The 21,603-nt window shown below is 43.9% G+C and overlaps 1 protein-coding gene across 8 annotated transcripts in view; it reads left to right on the top strand.

Annotated features, from left to right (window-relative positions):
* sgcd (sarcoglycan, delta (dystrophin-associated glycoprotein)) overlaps window positions 1-21,603 on the top strand; it is a 247,945-nt gene that overhangs the window by 204,893 nt on the left and 21,449 nt on the right. For all 8 annotated transcript variants that reach the window (XM_086226538.1, XM_086226535.1, XM_086226540.1 and 5 more), the window contains one exon: window positions 21,397-21,469. In XM_086226538.1, the coding sequence (XP_086082664.1) occupies window positions 21,397-21,469 (73 nt within the window). The remainder of the gene's footprint in view (window positions 1-21,396; window positions 21,470-21,603) is intronic.

Here is a 21,603-nt window from a genome sequence, read left to right as displayed (position 1 = left end):
TTGTGCGTTTTATCTTCTGTTCTTGAACTCAACATTGTCCAAGTATCTCATACCAACGTCATTTTGATGTAGATTAGCTGTACCCAAATCCTCTCATCCCTGCTGTGCATTTGTAGGTGAGGATTTTGTTTGCATTTTGTGTGCCATTTAAGCTTGATGCCTGAAAGAAGGAAGGAAAGGGGGGAAAAAAGCTCACACCATCAAGTCGTATGCTGACAGTTCTGTTTTCATCAACCTCGGTTGCATCTCCTTATTCTTTTTCGCCTCAGGAAAACATAAAATCTCTTTTATGACATTTACACCTTTTTTTTATCCTCTGGCGTTTCCTCTCTGATTATGTTTATGTGCAGCAGATGTATGGAAACATCTACGCATTCGCTCATATTGACGATCAAAACTCCAGTGAAGCCATCTGCATGTCAAAGGAGTGAGTGACAACCCATCCTTGGATTCAGAAACTCTGATTGACGCCCTCGCAGGTCTTTCCTTCACCTCTACTAGTTTCGCAGCTGCAGAGATCCTGATTAATGCACACGCAGGACAGCAAACATGATTACTACAAACACAAGTTGTCCCACCCGCACGTCTTGTTCTAATTCCGGGGTGGATCAGGTTTTTTTTTGGCTGTGTAAATACTGTGTTGCTTGTCATTTGCCCGAGCATCGCCCTCATTTGTGTTTGTTTTCTGCCATATGGCTCTGTCATTATCATTATAACAGGCACTGACTAAAGGGAGGACATTAACAGCAGCAATGGATATTTATCACCGCTTCAGAGACGAGCCTGGTTCTCTCAGTTACTGTTGACTGTGTTGGATCCATGTAGGACTCTTTGTTTTTTTATCACTTCAGCAAATAAACGCCTGATTACCGAAAGTCAAATCATGATCTTTGACATAGTAAAACTGAAGATGATGTCTGTTGTGTCCTGAGGATCTCAGTTTAGGCTTCTCTCCAGTGCCTGCCGGGAGGATCAGTTCCACTCACATGCACAGTAGATCCGCATGATGAGACACACGGAAGAAAAAGAGCTGCGTCGTCTTTGTATTTAGCACCTTTGAGGGAAGAGGAATGTGTAGGAAGCAAAGGTGCTGCCAGAGTACGACCAAAGAGAGAGAACCGCTTCCACTTTGGTTTACATTGTGGAGCACATTCACTCAAAGCCTCCAAAAAGACCCTCCCATGATGAAATTAACTTCTCGGGGCTCAGGAATCTGTGGACTTGCTAACTCAGGTGCTAAAACGGTGGTCAACATCTCTCGGGAAACAACGATCCATCAGGAAACAGGACATCAGGGGATTCCCTCTGAATGTCATGTAATCTTCATGTAGATATTTGCGAGTGGCCACGGTTCGAAATTGAAGGTTGTGGGTTCACAAAACAGAGAGAAAATGTACCATTTTCCCAGCTGGTGAATTATCATATCCAGACTCATAAGGAATATTGTGCTAATTAGCATATGAACAGCTTGTTCAAAATGCTAAAGTTGATTGTAAACCAGATGAAGAAGCTGCTTATTAGCATTCCTCCTTCTTTGCCTGTCACAGACAACATTTTACATCTTCACAACAATGACAAGATTTACTTGAGCTGCACAGTTTAAGGACCAAACATGTTTCCACTCATTTTATTTTCAATCATATTTTTGTGGAGTCCAAATGGTGTAGCATCCACTGAGCTCTGAAGGGCCGTCCACTCAAAGCTGAAGGGGTTCCGCTTCTCACTTGCTACATTCATGGATGAGATGGTTTTTGGCCACAAGTCCAAACTTTGTGTGTCATTAACTTTATATTTGAAATAAAGAAATGCTTCTTTGCTCACTTTTGTGTTTTTGTGAAGCTCAGGCACTCTGATTTGCTCCGACTCGACCGCCTACGGCTGGAAAACAAATTGTTCCATTTTTAATCTGTCTTCGTGCTGTAGTGTTGTCATATGAAACAAAACAGAACGTTGTTTTTGAAATGCAAATGAATATCTGGTATCATTGAATTGAAGTTTTGAATCGTGCCTCGCTTTGCATTCAGTACGCAAATGTAATCACACAGGATTACCGCTTTTGTCACGGTTGAGCACTTTACCTTACATTTGTGAGGCCTTATCTTCCCTCTGCGCAATCAAAGGTATATATTTGTGTAAGAAGCACGATGAGTAACAGAAATATTCAAATATCACCCTCAGAACCACAGCATGTTGATTGGGAGTCCTCATTAGGGTCTGACAGAGGCATAATCAGTCGGTGGGGGGCACTCCACATCACGCAAGGCCGAGATGTAAGACGGCAAAGGTCCGATAAATAAAAATATGCTGAAATATCAATACCATCATGAGAGATCGAGACTTAAACCTACAAAACTAACGTTGTTCAAAGTCCTGTGACGTTCCGTGTTTTCATCCGTTGTTTCATTCAGTTGCGTCTAATTGCAGATCTAATTAGTACATTTTGTTCCAGGTTCTGTACTTGGTGTAGCCTACATTGTTGGAGACCCAGTGTCAGTCCAGGGTTTCAGGTCTCCCCCAGCACTGTCGTTGACGCTTGGCTTTGTTCTACACACTTCATTTATCATGCAAATTAATAGATACATACATAAAAGTATATGTGTGAAGGGAACTGGCATGTCTCAGCCTGTGGTTAAGAACAAACTTTTTATAGTTTCCATGATAGCGTAAGCTTTTGGTTTCATTTGTTTGATTGGGTTAGAATGAATTAAATATCAGCTTGGCTGAAGTGACGTGTCTTCTTAATTTTTTAATGATTAAGCCACCGTCCATGGAATATTTCATGGTTAGTCTGCACTCATCACTGTGCTACCGTGACTCACCGTTTTAAAGGTGCCATAGAGAGGTTGAACGGGGTATTAATTCTTGTTCTGTGGTGTGATATGTAACCCCACAAAAAATGGTTGGGTCTGCGATGGCTCAGAAGCTTCCTAAAAGGCTCTCTGAAACCGCTATGTTACCATGTTGGGTTTAGAATGCGTCGTTTGTCCCTATTGGCGTCGTTTCTGACCTCATCTGGCAACCTCATTATTTATGCAAGTGCATGAGTTGACGGTGAGTGGTTGCCGTTGTTTATCTGGCAACCTCATTTAACTACTACTTTGTGATTGGCTGCCCTCACTGTCACTGACAAGAAAGTACTCCCACTTTCTCGGCTAACTGTCGCCGGTGCTAACTGTGACTGCTACTGTCAATTGACAACATTCCATATCATACAACAACATTTACCAAGTAGCCACGGCCCATTCGCGGATCCAGCCGTATATGCAGTGGCGGGATGGCCGTCGGGACAACCGGGAGTTTTCCCGGTGGCCTGGCCCCTTGGTGGCCTGCCTGGCTGGCGAGATTCCTTCCCCCTCAAGCCAGGCCAGGCCAGGCCAGCTAGCGACAGACAGCGCAGATAAAACAAAGGTCTCAATTCTATCTTGGCCATTCATTCAATCAGTCTGCTCAGTCACTGCTGCTGCAGGCTCCAGTTTGTGTCGTGTGAGCGAGCGACACAAGAGAGCTGCACTCACTCGGCTCGCTCGCATAATCGCCCCTTCCCGAAATATGTCGAAGGGGCGTGTGTGAAAGGGGTGGGTTCAGCGTGTGTGGTGGGGGGGGGGGGGGGGGCACTGACTTAACTGTGACGTAACACTTCAGCCAAAAATGCATTTGTCCATTTTCCCGCGGCGATTCAAAAAAGGGGAGATACTTCAAACAGAGGTTATGACACTGCCTCACACTTCGTGTGTATTCCTCACAACTGGGGGATGTTGACTAAACACCAAAAACACGAAAACGTGGATTTTCATTCTAGGGGACCTTTAAACAGAGCCTACAATAGAAGTGGTGTTCTTTCATCATCGTTGTACTTGGATGGAACAAACCAAATACTTTTGCATTGCACTTTTCATGGCCTGCAGGAAAGCCTGTGAGATATCTGGGCCTGCCACTGTGGCGGGAGGCCATTAGAATCATATTTATCCTGTACGGTGGATGATTTTTATCATCTATTTTGTAGATGAGAGTTCTGAGCCAACAGCTCCATGTGGTGCTTAAACTGGCTTTAGGTTGTTGTTTTTTTTTATGAGAAGGGATCATGAGCGGGTACTCGTGGGTGGCTACATGGCAGCCCAGGACCATCCGTGGGCTAGTCGTGGGCTCACCATGTGGACATGGGGTACTGTTGGGTCCCGGTGGATCCATTCTTCTAGCCATTGCTGATAAGGGTCCTCTTAGGACCATCCCCCCACCTGGCCTGCCAAGAAGGAGGACACAAGAGATGAACTTTTTTATTTTTTATTGAGACTCCTCAGGAGCGCTGGAGGCCCGTATAGAAAGTTCAAACAAACCCAGCATGTATGTTGCACCATCGTGCAGCTGCAAACGCTCCAGATGCTCCAGTTTGAGGAACATTTGATAACCTACATCGTCAAAGTTCTTTAAGACATTTCAGAAGCTCTCTGAAACATTGAACTACATATTTAATGGCCTTACAAGCATCAATTACGCTCGTTAAAAAGTACTGAGACACAGAAGAATATTGCTAATTCTAGGTTTTCATGGGATTTGTAGTGGATATTGAATTAGTCCATCCTGATCATGTGCAACACAATGTGGCTTAATCGGAGAGCTGCAAAGCAGATGTTACTTTTAGGCATAAAGTATCGTATTTTGTCCTTTTCATTTGACATCCATGTTCATTACGGGTGCAGCCCACCACCTCACCTTCGCTAAATGCATCCAGTGACTCGTTCTGCTCTGTGCTGCCAAGAAGCTCCTCCAGCTCTCTCTGACCTGCTGTAATGAGAGGGCAGCCAGAGAAATATATTTCATGTTAATATGCAATCTGACTGTCCTGTTGTGAGATGAAAGCCTGAGGCCCCCCCGCAGACGCTCTACCCAGTCCAAGACCCTCATCAGCTATACATCAAGCCCCACATCCACAGTTAAAGAGAGAAATAAAAACCAAAAGGGAAACAAAGTAAGAATAGATGGAGACGGGAAAGTGGGAGCAGCCGATTTGAAATTGAGGTAGAAAAGAAATAGAAACGGAGTCAAGACTGATAGCAGGTGATGGTGAGAAGCTGCAGAGAGGAGCATCAAAGCAGAAAGCGGAAGGTGGCACAAGGAAGAGCAGGTCAAAAGTCAGAGCTGAAATTGGAGATGAACTGCCGGATGAGTAAAGAGTGAAACCATGGCTTGAAGCTGTGTCCTTCCAGTGCCTCCTGTTGCTTCCTCACATACAGACTTAAGTAACGTTGGTCAGTGGAGATCCACTGTTGGCAGACAATGGCACGTGTCAGCACGAGCTGGAAGCAGGTTGACGCTGCTTTATGACAGGCAGCAAGTAATGCAGAGGTCTTTCTGTCTTCAGCGTTCTTCAAATGGAATAACATCAATAAATGTCAAAACATAGTTAATTATAAAAAAAAATTCTTTGCATTTGTTTTTGGATGGCAATGGTAACTAACAAAAAAAAAACCTGTTTTCAATACATGACTAAAACATGAATATCGGCAACAGTAATGGAGTCTTTTGAAGAATGCAAGGAAATTAAGTGTCCAAATAATGAAAGTAAAGATTCCAGTTGGTGCGTCTGAAACGGTGAAATCACGAAGCGTTTAACGTGCGCTGCATCCTCACCGGAAACAGAAAAAGAAAACAATCCATCCAGCTGTCCAAATCTGAAAGTTGGAATTCGGTTTCTGCTGAGCGGGAAAGAAGAGCGGGATATCTGTGGTGCTACAACTGTTGGCATTTAGAATGACAAAACTTGCTTTAAAAGAAATACTGAATTGTTTTGGCTGACTTGAACATTCTGCTCACCCCACCCCACCCCACCCCACCCCACCCCACCCCAAAAACAAACTATTTCAGACCTTTTGTGAATAATTTCATACATCTGATCTACTATTTAGCTGACGTTACAGCTAAAGTCTGACATTTTGTGGTTTTTCATCTTGTTAGCAAAAGTCCACACGGACATAAAAAGAAAACGAAAGACAAGATTTCCTTTCAGATCCTTCACCGTGACGTGACGCTGTTCTCTTCCAGTCTGATAAACATAACATCATGAACAACATAATTTACCATTTAGCTGTCATCCTCCGTAATTATAGATCCCTGCGTAGCCTGACATTTGCAGCAGCCTTTTATCTTGTTAGACAATTATCTTTTGGTGGTGTTTGAATTGTTTTGACACAGTGTAAATTTGGAAACACAATCTTAATTTAAATGCTGTGTTTTGTACCCTGTAGAGGAATCGGAGCTTTCAAAAACTGTCTCACGGTGATCCATGCGAATCGCAGAAACCAGCACCGACAGTGACTTTTAGGATAACTGTCATTCATACTTAAGTAGTAAGTTTGTTGCTAAATTAAATCCTCTCCTTGTCACCATACCTCCAGGTGGAAATCAATAAAATAAAACTGATCCACCAACCAGTGAGTGGGGATGTGCCACTAACGCTACCCTCTTTTACAGAGCAGCCTCCTGCCTGGGGGGAGGGGGATTTCACACGATACATTTGTGTAAGTTATGAACTAAGAAGCTATTAAAAGTTGGTAATCTACAGTGATCCAACATCTAAGAGCAGCTCAGCTCCCTCCTTTGGTTGTTTCCACCATCTTAAGGCCACTTAAATATTAACGCATGAATTCTTTCTGTGTCTACTCTGTTGCGAAGCTTCTATTTTAAGGCTGCAGTAGACGAGTGTGCCAGACGCCATTAGCCATCACAAAACTATCAAGGTTTCAAAACATCAGCTTTTGTAGTGAGTCTGAAACCGCCGCACTGGCAAGAAACGTGTCACTTCCTGCACAACAGCTCCAGTTTTAAGGATTGTTTACATCATCTATAACAAGCAGCGCATAAAGTAATTTGCTGGCTGGCGCCGGTATACGTGGTTTCCAGCAGAATCAAAGTAATCCAGTCAGCTATGCAATTTGCGCTGGCAGCACTGGTGGAGTTTTTATACGTGTGTGTGTCTGTACGTGTGTGTGTGTATATGTGTGTGTGTGTGTGTGCAGGCACGAGCTGTGAGAAAAGCTTGACAGCTCTTGAGAACAAGAGAGTGTGAGGTAAAGAGGGAAGTTGTAGTCTTAATGGCCCAAAACAGTTTCCTAGAGGATCATTTTTGGAGCAGATGGTCGGTTGGGTTATCGACCTAATAGCAAAATACACCCACTTAACGAATCCGTGCGTCTGTTCTTCTCGTGATTGAAGCCGTCGCTGCCGCCGTCGCCTCGCCCAGCAGCTCGACCTCATCGCCTGACCGTCAGAGAACGGTGCTCCAAATTTCAGGGCTGAAACTGCAAATCGAAGCTCTTTCAAAGTTCTTCTACTCATGTTGTGCGAATACTGTTGAATTTATCTTGAAATTGCTTTGAAATCACAGTGAATTTTCTGACATTGTGATTTTAAAACATTTGCTGTTATTTTATGAAATTCTTTCTATCTAAGTTAGGCAAAAAAAAACAGGGCCAGCATTAGAAATCATCCGGCTTTGGGTTTAAAAACAGTGTTTTATTGTTTTTACCGTGTGCATCTTCAGTCCTCAGCCTTGATGTCCTCTTGCCCGTCAGCTCCTCCGCTGCCTCGTGTCTCAGCAGCTGTTGTTCACTGTGCATGAAGTTCTTTCTCTCAGTGCAGTTCTGAAAATGAATCATTCCTCAAGGTTATTTTAATTTAGAATAAAATATATACCCAGCTTGATAAATGCAAAAGTTCTAAATCAAGGATTTTCTGAGCTTTCATTGCTAATATACAGTAAATCTGCTTGTATGCTAATACAATCCTCTTCACCGGCACACCGACATTTTGTAAACTTCCACAGCTGCACTGAGACATTGAAAACAACTCGTTTGTGGAGTCGTAGTGTTGTTCTACTCCACAGTACTCCAGTGTTCAGTGCAGCCTTTCTCCTGGCCAGTAGCTCACTGTACGTACAGTAACCAGATTAGATTTGTGTGGAAGCTCAGCAGCACCCGGTGCCCCCAGGGCCTGTAATATCCCCCCACCCGCCCCAACAATGGCTCTGACCTGGACGAGTAAATGACAGATGGACTTAAATTTCACTAGCATCATATAAAGTTTATATAAGACTCTTAATCTTCCTTCTCCAGTTTTACTTTTATTGACTTCCCTCAACTGGGGCATTTTTTCCCCCTTTATCCCATCCACCCACCCACCCACCCACTTTACACACTCCAGTTTCCTCTTTCTCTCTTTTCACTCTCTCACTCCACCAAGCTGCGGCTGCTGCTTATCGGTACCAATCGCCTGCTGACATGAAATTCCTTAAGTGAATGTTCACGAGGCCTCCAAACACCGCTGATTTATCCTGCTGCACGCTTCATAAATTTGTGATTAATCTCAGGCCGTGGCCGACAAAAAACCAGAGGGAGAGCAAAAGGAGGGAAAAGTCTGAGAGAGAATGATGAGGGAGAAGACAAGTAGGAAACAAAGGAATGGGTAAGGGACAAAGGCAGAAATGAGAGAAACAGATTAAGGGGGATGAAGGGGTGGAAATAAAGGATCTGAATGATGAAGGACAGAAAAAAGGGTAAAGGCAGGTAGAAAGGGGGAGTGTTGAGAGGATGAGGAGTAGAGGTAAAGAAAGACGGATCAATTAAGAATGAAAAATATGAAGGAAAGATGAGTGGAAATGGCAGGGCAGAGGGAGACACACAAGATGCTGCAAATAAAGGAATGAGAGACGAGCAGGAAGGGACTAGAATGGAAGAAGAAAAATGAGTAAAAGGGAATAACGGAGGAATGAGAGTGAGGGAGGTGGCAGAGGACTGGAGGAGGCACATTTGGGGGAGGAGATAAAAAGAGATATGAGGGAGGGAGGAGTGCGTGGAGAATTGGGTTTACAGAAAAGAGAGATACAGGGAAACTGAGCGGAATGGTGGGGTGCAGCAAAGAAAGGAACGATGGCAGCAGGGTATACGGGAACAAGAAGGGGGGAAGAATAAAAGATGGAGGTGTAGGGAAAGGGGGCAGTAGAGGGATGGTTGTGAGGGGAGATAAAGGAGGAATGAGTGAAGGAATGAAATTAAAGTAGGAAGTGGAGGAGATATATGAAGTGGTGTTACCACTGAGGTCACATTTTGGAAACGTGCTGATGAAATAATTTAAGATGAGAAGGAGGAGGTGTTATATTTTGGCTGGAGGAAGTTGAAATAAAACCCAAAGATGGGTTTTATCGATTCTCATGCAGTGTGTTTGTCCATGTTTATGAGGCAAATAGAGAGAGACGAGGAGAGGAAGAATGGAGGAGATGGCGGTACAGCGCGGGCGTGGAGGCGGCGAGCGGTGTGTACATGCAGGTGGGCCGTATCGATCGCAGTCTGCAGGCTCCTCATCGACTTGAGCAGCAGATGAGGACTGATTACGCCACAGTTAAGAAGCCCATGAAAGGAAGCGGTGTTAACGCTCGGACAGGTTCCCTCCCTCCCACCTCCCCTCGTGTGACCGTTAATGGCTTTGAAAATAACTTCATGAATCCAGTCGTCTGTCCAATGTGTGACCTGTGAGGCACACGAATCGAACGCTCCGCTATGGAAAGTCACACATGAGAAAGAGGATGATTATTTGTCTGATGCTTGTTAGCTATTAGAGTCCCAGTTACACTTGATGCCACGTCTCAAAGGACCTGAGGTTTCCCTACGCGGAACTTTGGGTGCACATTGAGCGTAATTTTTTTTTTTTTTTAACGAGCTTTATCATTTCAATTGACAAAGTTTTGTCAAAGTTCCATTCAGTTTGAAAAGACTTCTGTATTTCTTTAAAGCTGCAGTGTGTAACTGTTGTTGTCTCCCCTTCTAGAATTGGACGGCACACATCAAAGCCGTGTCCCCGTGCATCCTTCTTTTTTACCTGGTGCAGAGATGCTGTTGCATGTTTTTGTAATCTGAGGGTTTCTGTTTTCTCAAAGCAGTGTAACAAAACCGCTCGCTAACTAGCTCACTAACTTGCTCACAGAGTAGCTCACTAACTAGCAGGCTACAGGCACTAGCTCTCTACCATTTCTCACAGCTCCAGAAAGTCACTTGAACCACATGACACTGACACATGAAGGTGGATGGACACGTGTGTCGGTCATTGCGTTCATACTGACGCGCCTTTGCTGAAGGAAGGACTGTGATTGGTGTTCAAGCAGCAGCCTGTCAGCTGATTACAGTAGGACTTCTGTGTCCTGCATGAATGAACACGAAGCGTCATCAAATGTGAGATTTACCTGCCGGCAATGAACTTAATGTGCATTTGTGAATTCATTTGGCAAAGGCTTGAATGTGAGGGACATTCATTTATGTTTAAAAGTTACTGATTACAGTTTTCAAGCTTGTCATCCTTCATCATCACTATTAGAATTGGCCGTGTGGCTGAGGTTAAGAGATGACACTTGTATGCAGCGTAAACTGCCTTAGGCATTCATTTTAAATGTGGCCTTTTTAAATTCGATGTGGTTTTGTGTGTGTGTGCGCGTGTGTGTGTGTGTGTGTGTGTGTTTGAGTTTTGCAGGACAAATGAATCAGCTGCAACTGTGTTTATTCTTTTTCAAACACACTCATCAGAATCATCCGGTACGTTTGCTGCGTTTGCATTCCCAATCTGTTTCATGACTGTGGTATTTTGCACAAAGGGAAAATTACTGATCTTAAATGAGTTTAAAACACACAGACACACACACATCCTGCTAATCAGCTCGGCCCAACGCTCCTCAAGTTGACGTCCCCGGCAGGCCTATTTGCAGAGGAATATCAAACGTCGTACCCGCTATCATTCTTTCCAATTAGAGGCTCAAGACTTCATTACTGCCACCCTGCAGGCTGCGGGCTTCAAACACCAGCAGACAGACAGCCGGGTGGACGTGAAAGTTCAGGCTCTTAACTATCTCTCGCAATCACAGTTGTAGATTGAAGGAAGGTACCCACTGTGTGCTCTATTATCTCTGACTGTCTCACCTGGGAGTTTTCGTCCTCCCACTGGTGTGTCCAAACCGGACTGGACATCAGTCGTTATTTAACTTGTGACATTAAGGAGGGTTTTTATTACTTGTCCTGCATCACATCAGAGCCACTAAAAACCCCAAGTACTGGAAAAAGGATGCGTGTAAGGAGGAAGGACCGAGAGACGCAGGCATCGCACAAGTCTGCAGCATTTCTGAGCTGCTGGGCATTCCAGCCTTAATGAAGAGTGTGTTAGTATCATTTTTACAAAACTTACCATATTTTTTTGGTATTATAAAGATAAAACACAGCCTGACTGGATGGACACAGATTTGAATCTACAGCTGATCATTAGTTTACTTTACTGTTGTACCCCCAGGCCAATTTATTGATCGACTGCAGATTTTACTGGAGGGGACAAGGAATATATTGGGTGAAGTCAGCTATAGTCTGCATGTCCTCTCAGACAACTGCATAGTGCCACTGAGAAAAAAACAACAACCTCAATCCCTCTTTTTGACTTGAAGCTAATTTAGCAAAGGTGTTGGCTCTGACATATGAGGCGGGGGAAAAAAATCGGTTATCAGGAAACAATTTGCTGCAGTGTGTTGCAGATCTGTTCTGCTCTGTTCTCCACATCCTGTTATGGAGGTGGCGGATGTGTGACAGAGAGATGATCTTCTCATGGAGTCACTTTAATCATCTTTGCCCCAGTCTAAGTGTGGATGTGAGTGAGTCGCAGGCGCAGGCGGACACCCCCGAGAATGGCTAAAGTTCTCTGGCCAATTAGAGAGTTTGATTTGAGAATATGAGACAGTTATTTTATTAAAGAAACCCTCATATTTGCATTGATAATTCTTACATTACCATATCCTTTTATAAAGTCAAATGTCTGAGTCCGAGTTAAAAAACTGCAACAACAAATAGCACTCAAAAACACAAACCCAAGTATTAACATCACCCATGTTTGTATCCTATTTAAATTTCAAAGTTTTGCAGCATTTCAGCTGCAATTAATGTGTCATCCTATAATTCTTTTTATGACTTAGGCAAACCCGCACTGTCACATGAAAGCTAATAGATCAAAACATCGGTTTGCAGCAGTCTCTGCTACTTTAGACTGAAAATACAAGTCAAAGGATCACCTATGAGTTAACTGGCCTGTCGTAGCTGTATGGCTGATGGATGCGCAATAAACAATTGATATTTTAAGAGATCTGATAATAATTACTGCTCTATTGATTAATATTGATGTTTCTCGCGACTGTATTGATTTGAAACCACAGGAATGAGCAACGTGGTACAGTATATTGCAGAGTGGATGTATTGTACCACTCTGATTGGTGACCTCACACACTTTAGTTCTGCATGAGCCTGCACCTCTGACTTACTCTGGAGGACTATTTTATTGTGTTGACGCTACTAAGGGCGGCACGGTGGTGCAGTGGTCAGCACTGTGGCCTCACAGCACAGATGCCAGCCCCAGCTGGAGCACGGGGTCTTTCTGGGTGAGTCTGCATGTTCTCCCTGTTCCTGCGTGGGTTCTCTCTGGTACTCCGGCTTCCTCCCACAGTCCAAAGACATCAAGAGGGGACGAGGTTAATCCATGTGAGTGTGAATGGTTGTCTGTCTCTATGTGTTGGCCCTGCAATGGACTGGTGACCTGTCCAGGGTGAACCCCACCCTCACCCAAAGGCTGCTGGCATAGGCTCCACCCCCCGTGATCCTTAACAGAATAAGCGGTAGAAAATGGATGGATGGACGCTAATGAATAACATATTTCTTATGTCTGTAACACACCATGTCCATCAGGGACGGGTAGTGTCCGTGTAGTGATGGTGGTTGTAGTTGGCCTCCATTATAATCAGGTGGAGCAGCTACACTCAAGGCATTATTGGTGCATCGCTTCTATTGATATTTTTCAGGGCTGGTCTATTGACAAAGGTGCCTCTGTGGTTCAGACTGTTAATCCTTCAAAAACTGCAGCTCAATAATCTTACAAATCACTGCCAGTGCTCCCAAGTGTAAACACACTGTTGGTTGTGTATTATTCTGCATGGGGTGGCAGCTCGTCACCAGGCGGACGCTGGATGGATGTTGGAGACAGTTTGATGGCTGCTGTGTATCCGCCGTCCGCATCATCATTGTTGAAATGTCTTGCGTTGTCTGTGGGATCACTGTTGGGCTCCCCAGTCGACAGCGTCGCAGCTCTGTGTGATATGACCGAAGGGTAAAGGATTTCTGTTCAGTTCAATGTGGGAGAAAGATTCGCTGGCTTGTCGCATCACATGCTGAATGTGATGACTCAAGAAAAATCTATTTACGCCGTCTTTCTCCTCCTCTTTCTGTTTTTCTCACCTGCTGTCACACACCTTTTCTTGTCTTTATTACTTGTTCTTCTTCTCCTCCCAAGTCCCTGCTTTGATATCCCTTCTCTCTCTCTTTACTCGTTCTAATCCACAGGCTGCGTGCACTATTTGACAGCCTAAATTTACTGCCGAGGTGGAGAATCGTCCCCTTTTATAAAAGCTGCTGATTTGCTTCCGAGGAGAAAGGGCAAAGCGTCTCAGCAGGGAATGTTAGCTATTTATTAGAAAGGGCTGTACTCCCGGCCTGACTGAAATACTAAAGGGAAAGAATATTATAAACGCTGCAGAGGAGAAAATGAGAGCGAGCAAATGATTGAGACAGATCACGAGGGCAAAAGAAAGTTTAAAAAAAATTAAATGAGCGAATAAAAACCTTGCAGCGGCCCTGGATGGCAGGTCGCTCTGTCTTTGAGATGTTTATAGTCACTTCCAGGAGTTTGCAGGATTGGTGTGATCACTGTAACCAAAAGTTCACAGCACAGTTTCAGAACTGAATTTCCAAGAGTTTAAAAAGGTCCGTGGGGTTGTTTGGAATGGGGTTGTGTGGAGTAGTCATCCATGGTTGGGGTCTAACTTTCAGTAGATGTGGGTCAGCGCGTCTTCTGTGCAGAGCAGCCAATAACAGTGGAAGATCTGGCGCTCAGCATTGCTTTGCTACGGAGGGAGGCTGCAGCGAAAAACCCATTGGATTCACCTGCATAAACACTCAACCTCGAGAAAAAAATCAGTGTCCATTTACATGTACCCAATATTTGGGACATTTTTACCACTTATTGTTAGGCAGCCCAGCCTTCAACTGTTGTACTTCCTTCATATTCATCCGCTGTGTTGTAGTCTTCCTAATTTGTGCTGCGGAGTAATAAAAGGGAAGACATTTAATACCCAGCTCTACTCATCTGTGCTAAAACTTGAAAAACAATCAGATCATCTGTTATTATCTGTTCTTTTTAAATGCTGCTGGCTATTTTTTCACCTCTGTGGTTTGAATCATTGATTGACTCCATTTTCCGTCTTCCAGACCCACATTCTGTGTGCTGCTAGAAGGAGGAGAAGAAGACTCTTTATTAGTGGCTTGATCTGATAAGGTGGTCTCATGTATGTAACCAAAATGCTCCTTTCTGTAGCATTAAAGCGGAAACAGAGATATTCTCACAGCAGGTTGCCTGGGTCACTTGGTCCTGTAGCCAAATCCTCATTCGAGGTGCTGTTTCACCGACCGCCACAGTCACATGTTCTGTAGCTGTAACTGTACAGTGAGCCTGCCATCTGCGCCTGGAATTACACCTTTTTCCTCCTAAATTCTCAGTCAGGTAACCACCAGTTGAAGCAGAGGTCGCTGAGGAAAAATGGGATGCATCATGACACTAAATTACGTCGCTGTCTCAGGATCACTCCAGAATCCGGGGAGTGGAGGTGGAGTTTTCTCTGACAGATTGATTGTGTCATGTAGTTACTGTCAGGTCATAATTTCACGGGGAAGCGTCAGAGCTTCGTAAAGCTTCACGCTTCAGTATTTTTATCCAGCTGGTGAATAAACTCTCATGGAGTTTGATCCTGTAGAACAGGCATTATTTATATCTGTGGATAAATGAATATGGCTGCCATGTATCATCGTGCCTATGTTCTCCTGTGTGGACCTCAAATTTGTGACCTAAGCATGTAGATTATTTGGTGCCGAGTATTCATGGTTGAAAGGAAGGAAACAATTCACAGCTAAACGGTGAAGCATCGATGAGAAAAACCCATTCAAAAATGCAGGATTTGGATGTTCAGTTACTGTATAAACCACCACAGCCTCCTATCATTGAGTGGACTGCTGTAGCGACTCTCCTCTCTGTCTTGTGCACCTCTGAGTTTCATCACTACTGATGACATCGGCACCTGCTTGATATCATGGACATGCACATGTACATATTTTTATATATATATATATATATATATATATATATATATATATATATATATATATATATATATATATATATATATATATAAATACATACACACACACGACACTCGGACACCTTCATCTTTAACAGCATCTTTTGTTTATTGTTTTTTCACCTAACCCTCCGGTCCATGACCACGTCGGTCTCGTGACTTAATGGTACTCAGTATTCACAGGGTTGGAATCAGAAAATCAGATAAATCAGGGTTTATTCACAGAGGTGGCCAGAGATGGATTCATCACTCTGAGCTGTATGAAAATGTTACATTCAGATAGAACAAACAGGGCAAAACATTTATAAACACATAAATCTGTGGTGTCACAATGTCAATAAGCCGAGAGCTCTTGTCCTCACGCTCTCCATCAATGTCTGACACAGCTGGAGCCTGATCTATAATTTTTGAGGATGATACTGACACTGACATTTCGTTACACACATCAGATATTAATATTCATTCACACATAAACCCGAGATACAGAAATAACATTGATCATCAACGTCAGCATCAGACAGAACTGACTAAAGTTCAAACATTACTGTGACAGCGCTCTCTGGTGGACGTCTGTACAACAGCGTCATGCGAGGGTTGATCCGCGTCGCTCGGCCTGCTGTGCTTCATGCAGCTATATACTGTTTTTTTATAGATAATACGAGCAGACCAACTGCTTCAGAGTTCATCTCCCAGAGGTCTCAGCACGGCTGCTTTGGTCCGAGTGGGATTACTGTGTTTACGCCTACCCAAATGAATCGCTCCATGGGGGAATATAAACTCAAATCTGATTAACCTGATTGACTAAAAAGCGCATGCATGCTGAGACCCTTGAGAGGAAATGGTCGCAGTCTAGTCCCAAATGAGTGATTGGGTCTGGATTGGATGAAGGGCTGTGATTATGGTCGTAACTGCTGCACTCGTTTGCAATGAACATTGACTGCAGCGCTCCCGCTACGCTCCAGGTAGTGATGCAGGTGGCCCTGTGTGATTCTGGCGTTCAGCTCTCGAGGTACTTTTACCATGTAGACCACAGTACAGTTGCACCCTGAAGCACTGTGTCGATAAAGCTGGTTACGCAAGATGGGGTTGCAAACTACAGCTAGCATGGGTGCTTTGTTTGTGCTGTATATGCGATGTTTGGGTGTTATGTCACCTTCAGCTTTCACACATTGATATTTTATCAGTGCGTTTGGATACGATAGCAGTTTCAGTGCATCAGCCATAAAGGTCAGACAACATGCGCACACTAATTTCAGGAGTTTGCAGTGGTTATGTTAAAGAAAGCGACCCATTAATCTCTTTGATAGTTTAGCACGGGCTCAGTGTCCGCTGCAAGGAGCCATCAACCCAATCTGAACAGACTCATTTCTTTACTGAAAAACACAACACTTATTTTCACTCTAGCAGACAAATATTGGATTTTTGTATATGGTTGATAAAAATTGGTGGTATGAATAAAGACGAGTGACACTGGTTTTATCCTTTAAACTAGCACATTAAGGCAGAGTGACATCCAGGAGCAAAGAGCTCTTTTGTTCTCCTTATTCCAACTGAGAGCTGGGTTTTCTAATGTGAGGCTTCTGTTTTATCTTCAATCGCTTTACTGCTGGAATGAGATGGCGACATTCACCGAGGCTTCCACTTCACTTCCAATCCCCCTTCCCTGTACGCTAACTGACTTAACAGCAGCCATTTAAAAGTAACCAGAGCTTTTATGAGCTACTCTCCTCTGTTTGGTCACGCCTCTTTGGAAAGTTAATCTTCAGATTCAGGCAAACACTGCAAACGTGATGTATTTTTCATCTATGAATGGCACATACAACTACTCAACTCAGAAGTAATTAGTGCAGTATGCGCTCTGATTAAATAGACGGTATGAATATTGTCACACTTAGCACATTTTCAATCTAGTCAGGTAAAAATAAACAAGAACAAGTGTTGGTATGTGAGTCAGAGCTTCACTGCTAATACTGCTTTCCTGACTTTGGCAGGTTGAGCAGCGTGAACTCAAAGTCAGACTGACTTCTCGGTGTCACTGTTGTATCAGAAAGGCTTGGCTATGATTGCTGCCGTATCTCATTAAGTGGATGAGCAGCATAGATTACATTCATATAAATCAATATTTGCATCCTCCTCCAGCCACGTGCATCACCCGCAGCAGACAGGATCGCACCAGTTGAAGAAATGCAGTGCAGAAAATCTGAATTGTTTGGCACCTGTCAGGAGAAGAACTTTGTATCAGTTTCTAAAAGCTTCCCAAGATCCACGGCAACATTGTAAGAGAGACGTGATTGGTCGGTTCTTGGTGCTTCTTTATGTTTCGCCCTCTAATCTTCCCCCAGCAGCCTGTGTTGCCACGGTGATGGACTCAACATCTTCATAGTCTAGAAAATCCCGACTTGACCCTGTAAGTTACCTCACTAAATCCTCCTTTGGTCTACGGACCCCTGGTGGGTTCAAAATAAATGTTGACAAAGGAGCTCAAATGAGTTGTGTTGCAGACTTGAATAGATAATGTTAAAATGTTGTCAAATGTATTATATCAGCTTAATCTAATCTCTCCCCTTGAGAAGGGATGAGCTTTTGTTCAGAGAAATGAAGGGGAAAACACAAGCAAACTGATTCGACTAATACAGGTGCAATGTTAAGTGAATAAAACATTTCACAAAGAATGAATATGTAAATGGATTCAATCTGAAGGAGGCCCAGAGATAATAGAGGTGGTTGTTGTTGTTGTGTCAGGGTTGTTTTGGGGTTTGTTTGGTTTTTTGGGGTTTTTTTTTTAGGGGGGGGTGTTTTTGTTTTGTGTTTTTAACAAATTTCCTTGGAGACAAACATGGCCGTGAAGAGGAGGAGGTCTTAGTGGGTATTAAAATGGTTTTAAGCAATGAGGGTGGTATTGCATTTGAAATGAAATATAAACAGCAGACGCATAAAACTCACAATGGAAGAAACGGAAACTTTTAATTTTAGTTGTTGCCTTGTGACAAGGGGGAGTCACACATGGGTGTCACTATGAAATGGTGAATTTTAAATGACGACATTTAAGTCATGAATTTGAGGGGACTGTTATTTATAGATATTTTCACTTTTTTCTCCATTTAAAACTAAGTTCTTGTGCTCTTTCAAGAACGTCCCAAGGACAAAACACTCCGCCAATGTTGCAGAGGGGTTTTGTTTCCATCCATCCATCGTCATCTTCCGCTTATTCCTTACTAGTAAGGGTCGCGGGGGGGGGTGGAGCCTATCCCAGCGTCTATGGGCGAGAGGCGGGGTTCACCCTGGACAGGTCGCCAGTCCATCGCAGGGCCAACATACAGAGACGAGCAACCATTCACACTCACATTCATACCTACGGTCAATTTAGAGTATCAATCAGCCTCGTCCCCTCTTGATGTCTTTGGACTGTGGGAGGAAGCTGGAGTACCAGAGAGAACCCACACAAGAACAGGGAGAACATGCAGACTCACACAGAAAGATCCCACGCCCGAGCCGGGACTCAAACCCGGAACCTTCTTGCTGTGAGGCCACAGTGCTGACCACTGCACCACCGTGCAGCCCGGTTTTGTTTCCATGACAACAAAATTTATCTGAAAGTTAATTGCCATAAAGTGCCTTTGATGGACTCCATAATGCAGACAGTCCTCCACAGAAGAATAAAGGGAGAGGTTTTCAATGCAGGTGAGGAAAAGGCCTACAGTCATGTAGTAGTGAGTGGTGCCACCTAGTGGCCATTGAAATTATGAGTATAGGAAAGTAGGAGGTTGTGTGAAATTGAATAAAAGAGGAGAAATATCTGAGGTGGAGGGAGCAGATGATGGATTGATGGGAAGGTGGTTGAGGCACCCTCCTCTGATGGTTGGCGCTCACGTCTGTCTGATGCTGCTTTGATTGGACGTTCAGGCGCTGTGAAGCCACTGACGGCGAGGGAACGCCATGCAGCTGCAGTGGGAGACAAGATGGCGATTTTGTGTTGCCAGTGGTGAATTTTGGCTTTGCTTCGCATCACAGGGTTTGGACGAACAACTGTAGCTGTATGGGTTGCGACTTGTGGAAATGGTGACGTCGCTGCTGCCGTCGGCCGGTCTGACAGCTGTAGAACCTGAGTGCATGTTGCAGAACATCAGATACACACTGATACGCATTAAACAGCCAGTGTGTGGTCAAGCTGCTCCCACAAATGGGCTTCCTCTATTCTACAATGTTACTCTTGGATCAGCAAATACAACAAGGTGGCTTCTCTTGGATTGCGTTGGTTGCTAAGGTGCCACAGTGACAAATCTGACAAAATTATAATAACAATCATTGAGTGGGCACCCAAAATGGCCGACCAAATTGGTGTTATTGTGTCATCAGGGTAATATCGAAAAGTGCGGAGTATCGACTTAGATGTTCACCAGATGAGGAAAATATCATGATTGTATTTTCATAGTCTCGGTGCGGCTGGCAGTTAAAGATCAATTAATGCACCGTTCAGTCAGCAGATATTGTTTTTTTGCTGTTTTTATTGTTGAGCCATCAGAATCATTCAAACCACTGGAAAATATAGATTGTTTTCCTCTCCTTGTAAGCAGGATGTTTTGACAGTCCCATAATGGAGATGCCAAAGGTTTGATATGTTGAGACAATACATCAGCACCTGCGCACCCTCTTCATCCCCACACGCTCCTCGTCACTCTGAATTGACTGCAAAAAAAAAAAAAAAAAAAAGAAGTGTCTGACAAGGTTGTAATTTTTGTATTCCCACTAGTCAAAACAACTGGAAACTGTGAGTCGCAGTGTTTGGATTCCCAGCGGCGCTTCAAAACACTTAGAGAGAGGCAGACGCAGACACGGTCATTGATCCGTGCCTGATGCTTTGTTGATTCGATGTTTCTGAATGATTCAAGTTTCCCAAACTGAGCTGCTGCAATGACACGACTGTCAGTCAGAGCCGGAAGGTGAGGGCCAGCTATGGAGTACTTCAGGTTAGAACTTCATCATCGTAGAGCAGTGAACGTGACTGCAAGTGGAGTGCAGCACATCACTTTTGTTGATCTCTTGCAGTCCTGCCCATTTTTTTCTCTTTTTTTCACTTTCCTAAAGATGAAGGTGACAGTTGCTTTCAGCCCAACCTGTTTGATTATGTTGGCTGCAATTAAATTGTTTCTACATTGCATTTACATCCTGCAGAAAAACTGTTTAACCAAAGCACGACACTTCACCAGGTTGGCATGTTGTCATCGAGGAACCAAAGGGTCGCTGGTTGAGGATCATTTCAAACCCTGAATTGATTTAAAATTCCCTCTTCCCACCAAATGGCATCAAAATGCATCTACAACTTTTTGAGTCATCCCACTAACAGATGATCCCAGCACCACCATCATTCATCAAGGACAGAAAAGACCCAAGACCCCCCCCAAAAAAATAACTCTTTCCAAAGTTGTGTGTTAAATTTTGGGCAAAAATCTACAGCTGCACTGGCCACAGTTTTTACAGTGTTACGCTCCTTGGATGTTTGAAGTGCTTTGCTGTTCATTAAGGTTTGTTAAAGTTAAGTCTCTCTGGAGAGTGGCAGTGAAGAGAAGTCTTTAATCATTAACTTTGCATTTCTTGTCGTGATTCCAGGATACGTTGAGACTCTGAGCTCTTTACTGTCACTCTACAGTACAGTGGCTTGAGCTGCATGCTAATGCTGGCTCTCAGCTAAAGCCACTTCCAACATCATTAGATCGGTGGTCACACTGCACAACCTGCTGTCTCCTGATTTGAAATCTTTGTCATTGTGGTTTACACTCATGACTGAGCAGTAACAGGACACCGCACAATACAAAGACTAATTATCAGGAAGACGAATCTGGCTGGTTTCCAAATACACACGAAAAGACTCCAGAACCCACCAGTGAGTTGAAGGATGTCCTCAATAACCAATCAACAACATTTGAGTTTTAAAAGGCCCTTCTAATGTTCCAGCAGTGTTCCTCCCCATGTGTGAGCCCATGTTGTCAGTTCGCCTCAGCTCACTGAGGGACGCTGTGCTCGCTCACCGGAGCCTCATGGATTGATGGAGTCTCAGAGATTATATCCATTGATCGGACGGGAGGGTTTTTGGTTTCAATTTACTGCTGCTGCCTTTCTAATGTGTGTGGTGTGTCCTGTTATTTCAGGGGCCGAAGGAGCCGTGTTCACCAAGTCAGTGGAGACGCCGCACGTCAGGGCCGAGCCGTTCAAAGAGCTTCGGTGAGTCGGCGCTTTATCTTATCGCACAACAAATACGTGGACATTTGCTGTAGTCAATAACAGATAGGATGGAGCGCACACAAGCAAAGGCGGGAAAACATACACAAGTGTATATGATGTGTAAACATAAAGCT

Source organism: Aulostomus chinensis, chromosome 15 (genome assembly GCF_037954235.1).
Source record: "Aulostomus chinensis isolate RoL2024-O1b breed Wild chromosome 15, RoL_Achi_v1.0, whole genome shotgun sequence".
Taxonomy (NCBI): Eukaryota; Metazoa; Chordata; class Actinopteri; order Syngnathiformes; family Aulostomidae; genus Aulostomus; species Aulostomus chinensis.
The sequence above is the reverse complement of the archived record's forward strand: the minus strand, read 5'-3'. Positions and strand labels throughout refer to the sequence as shown.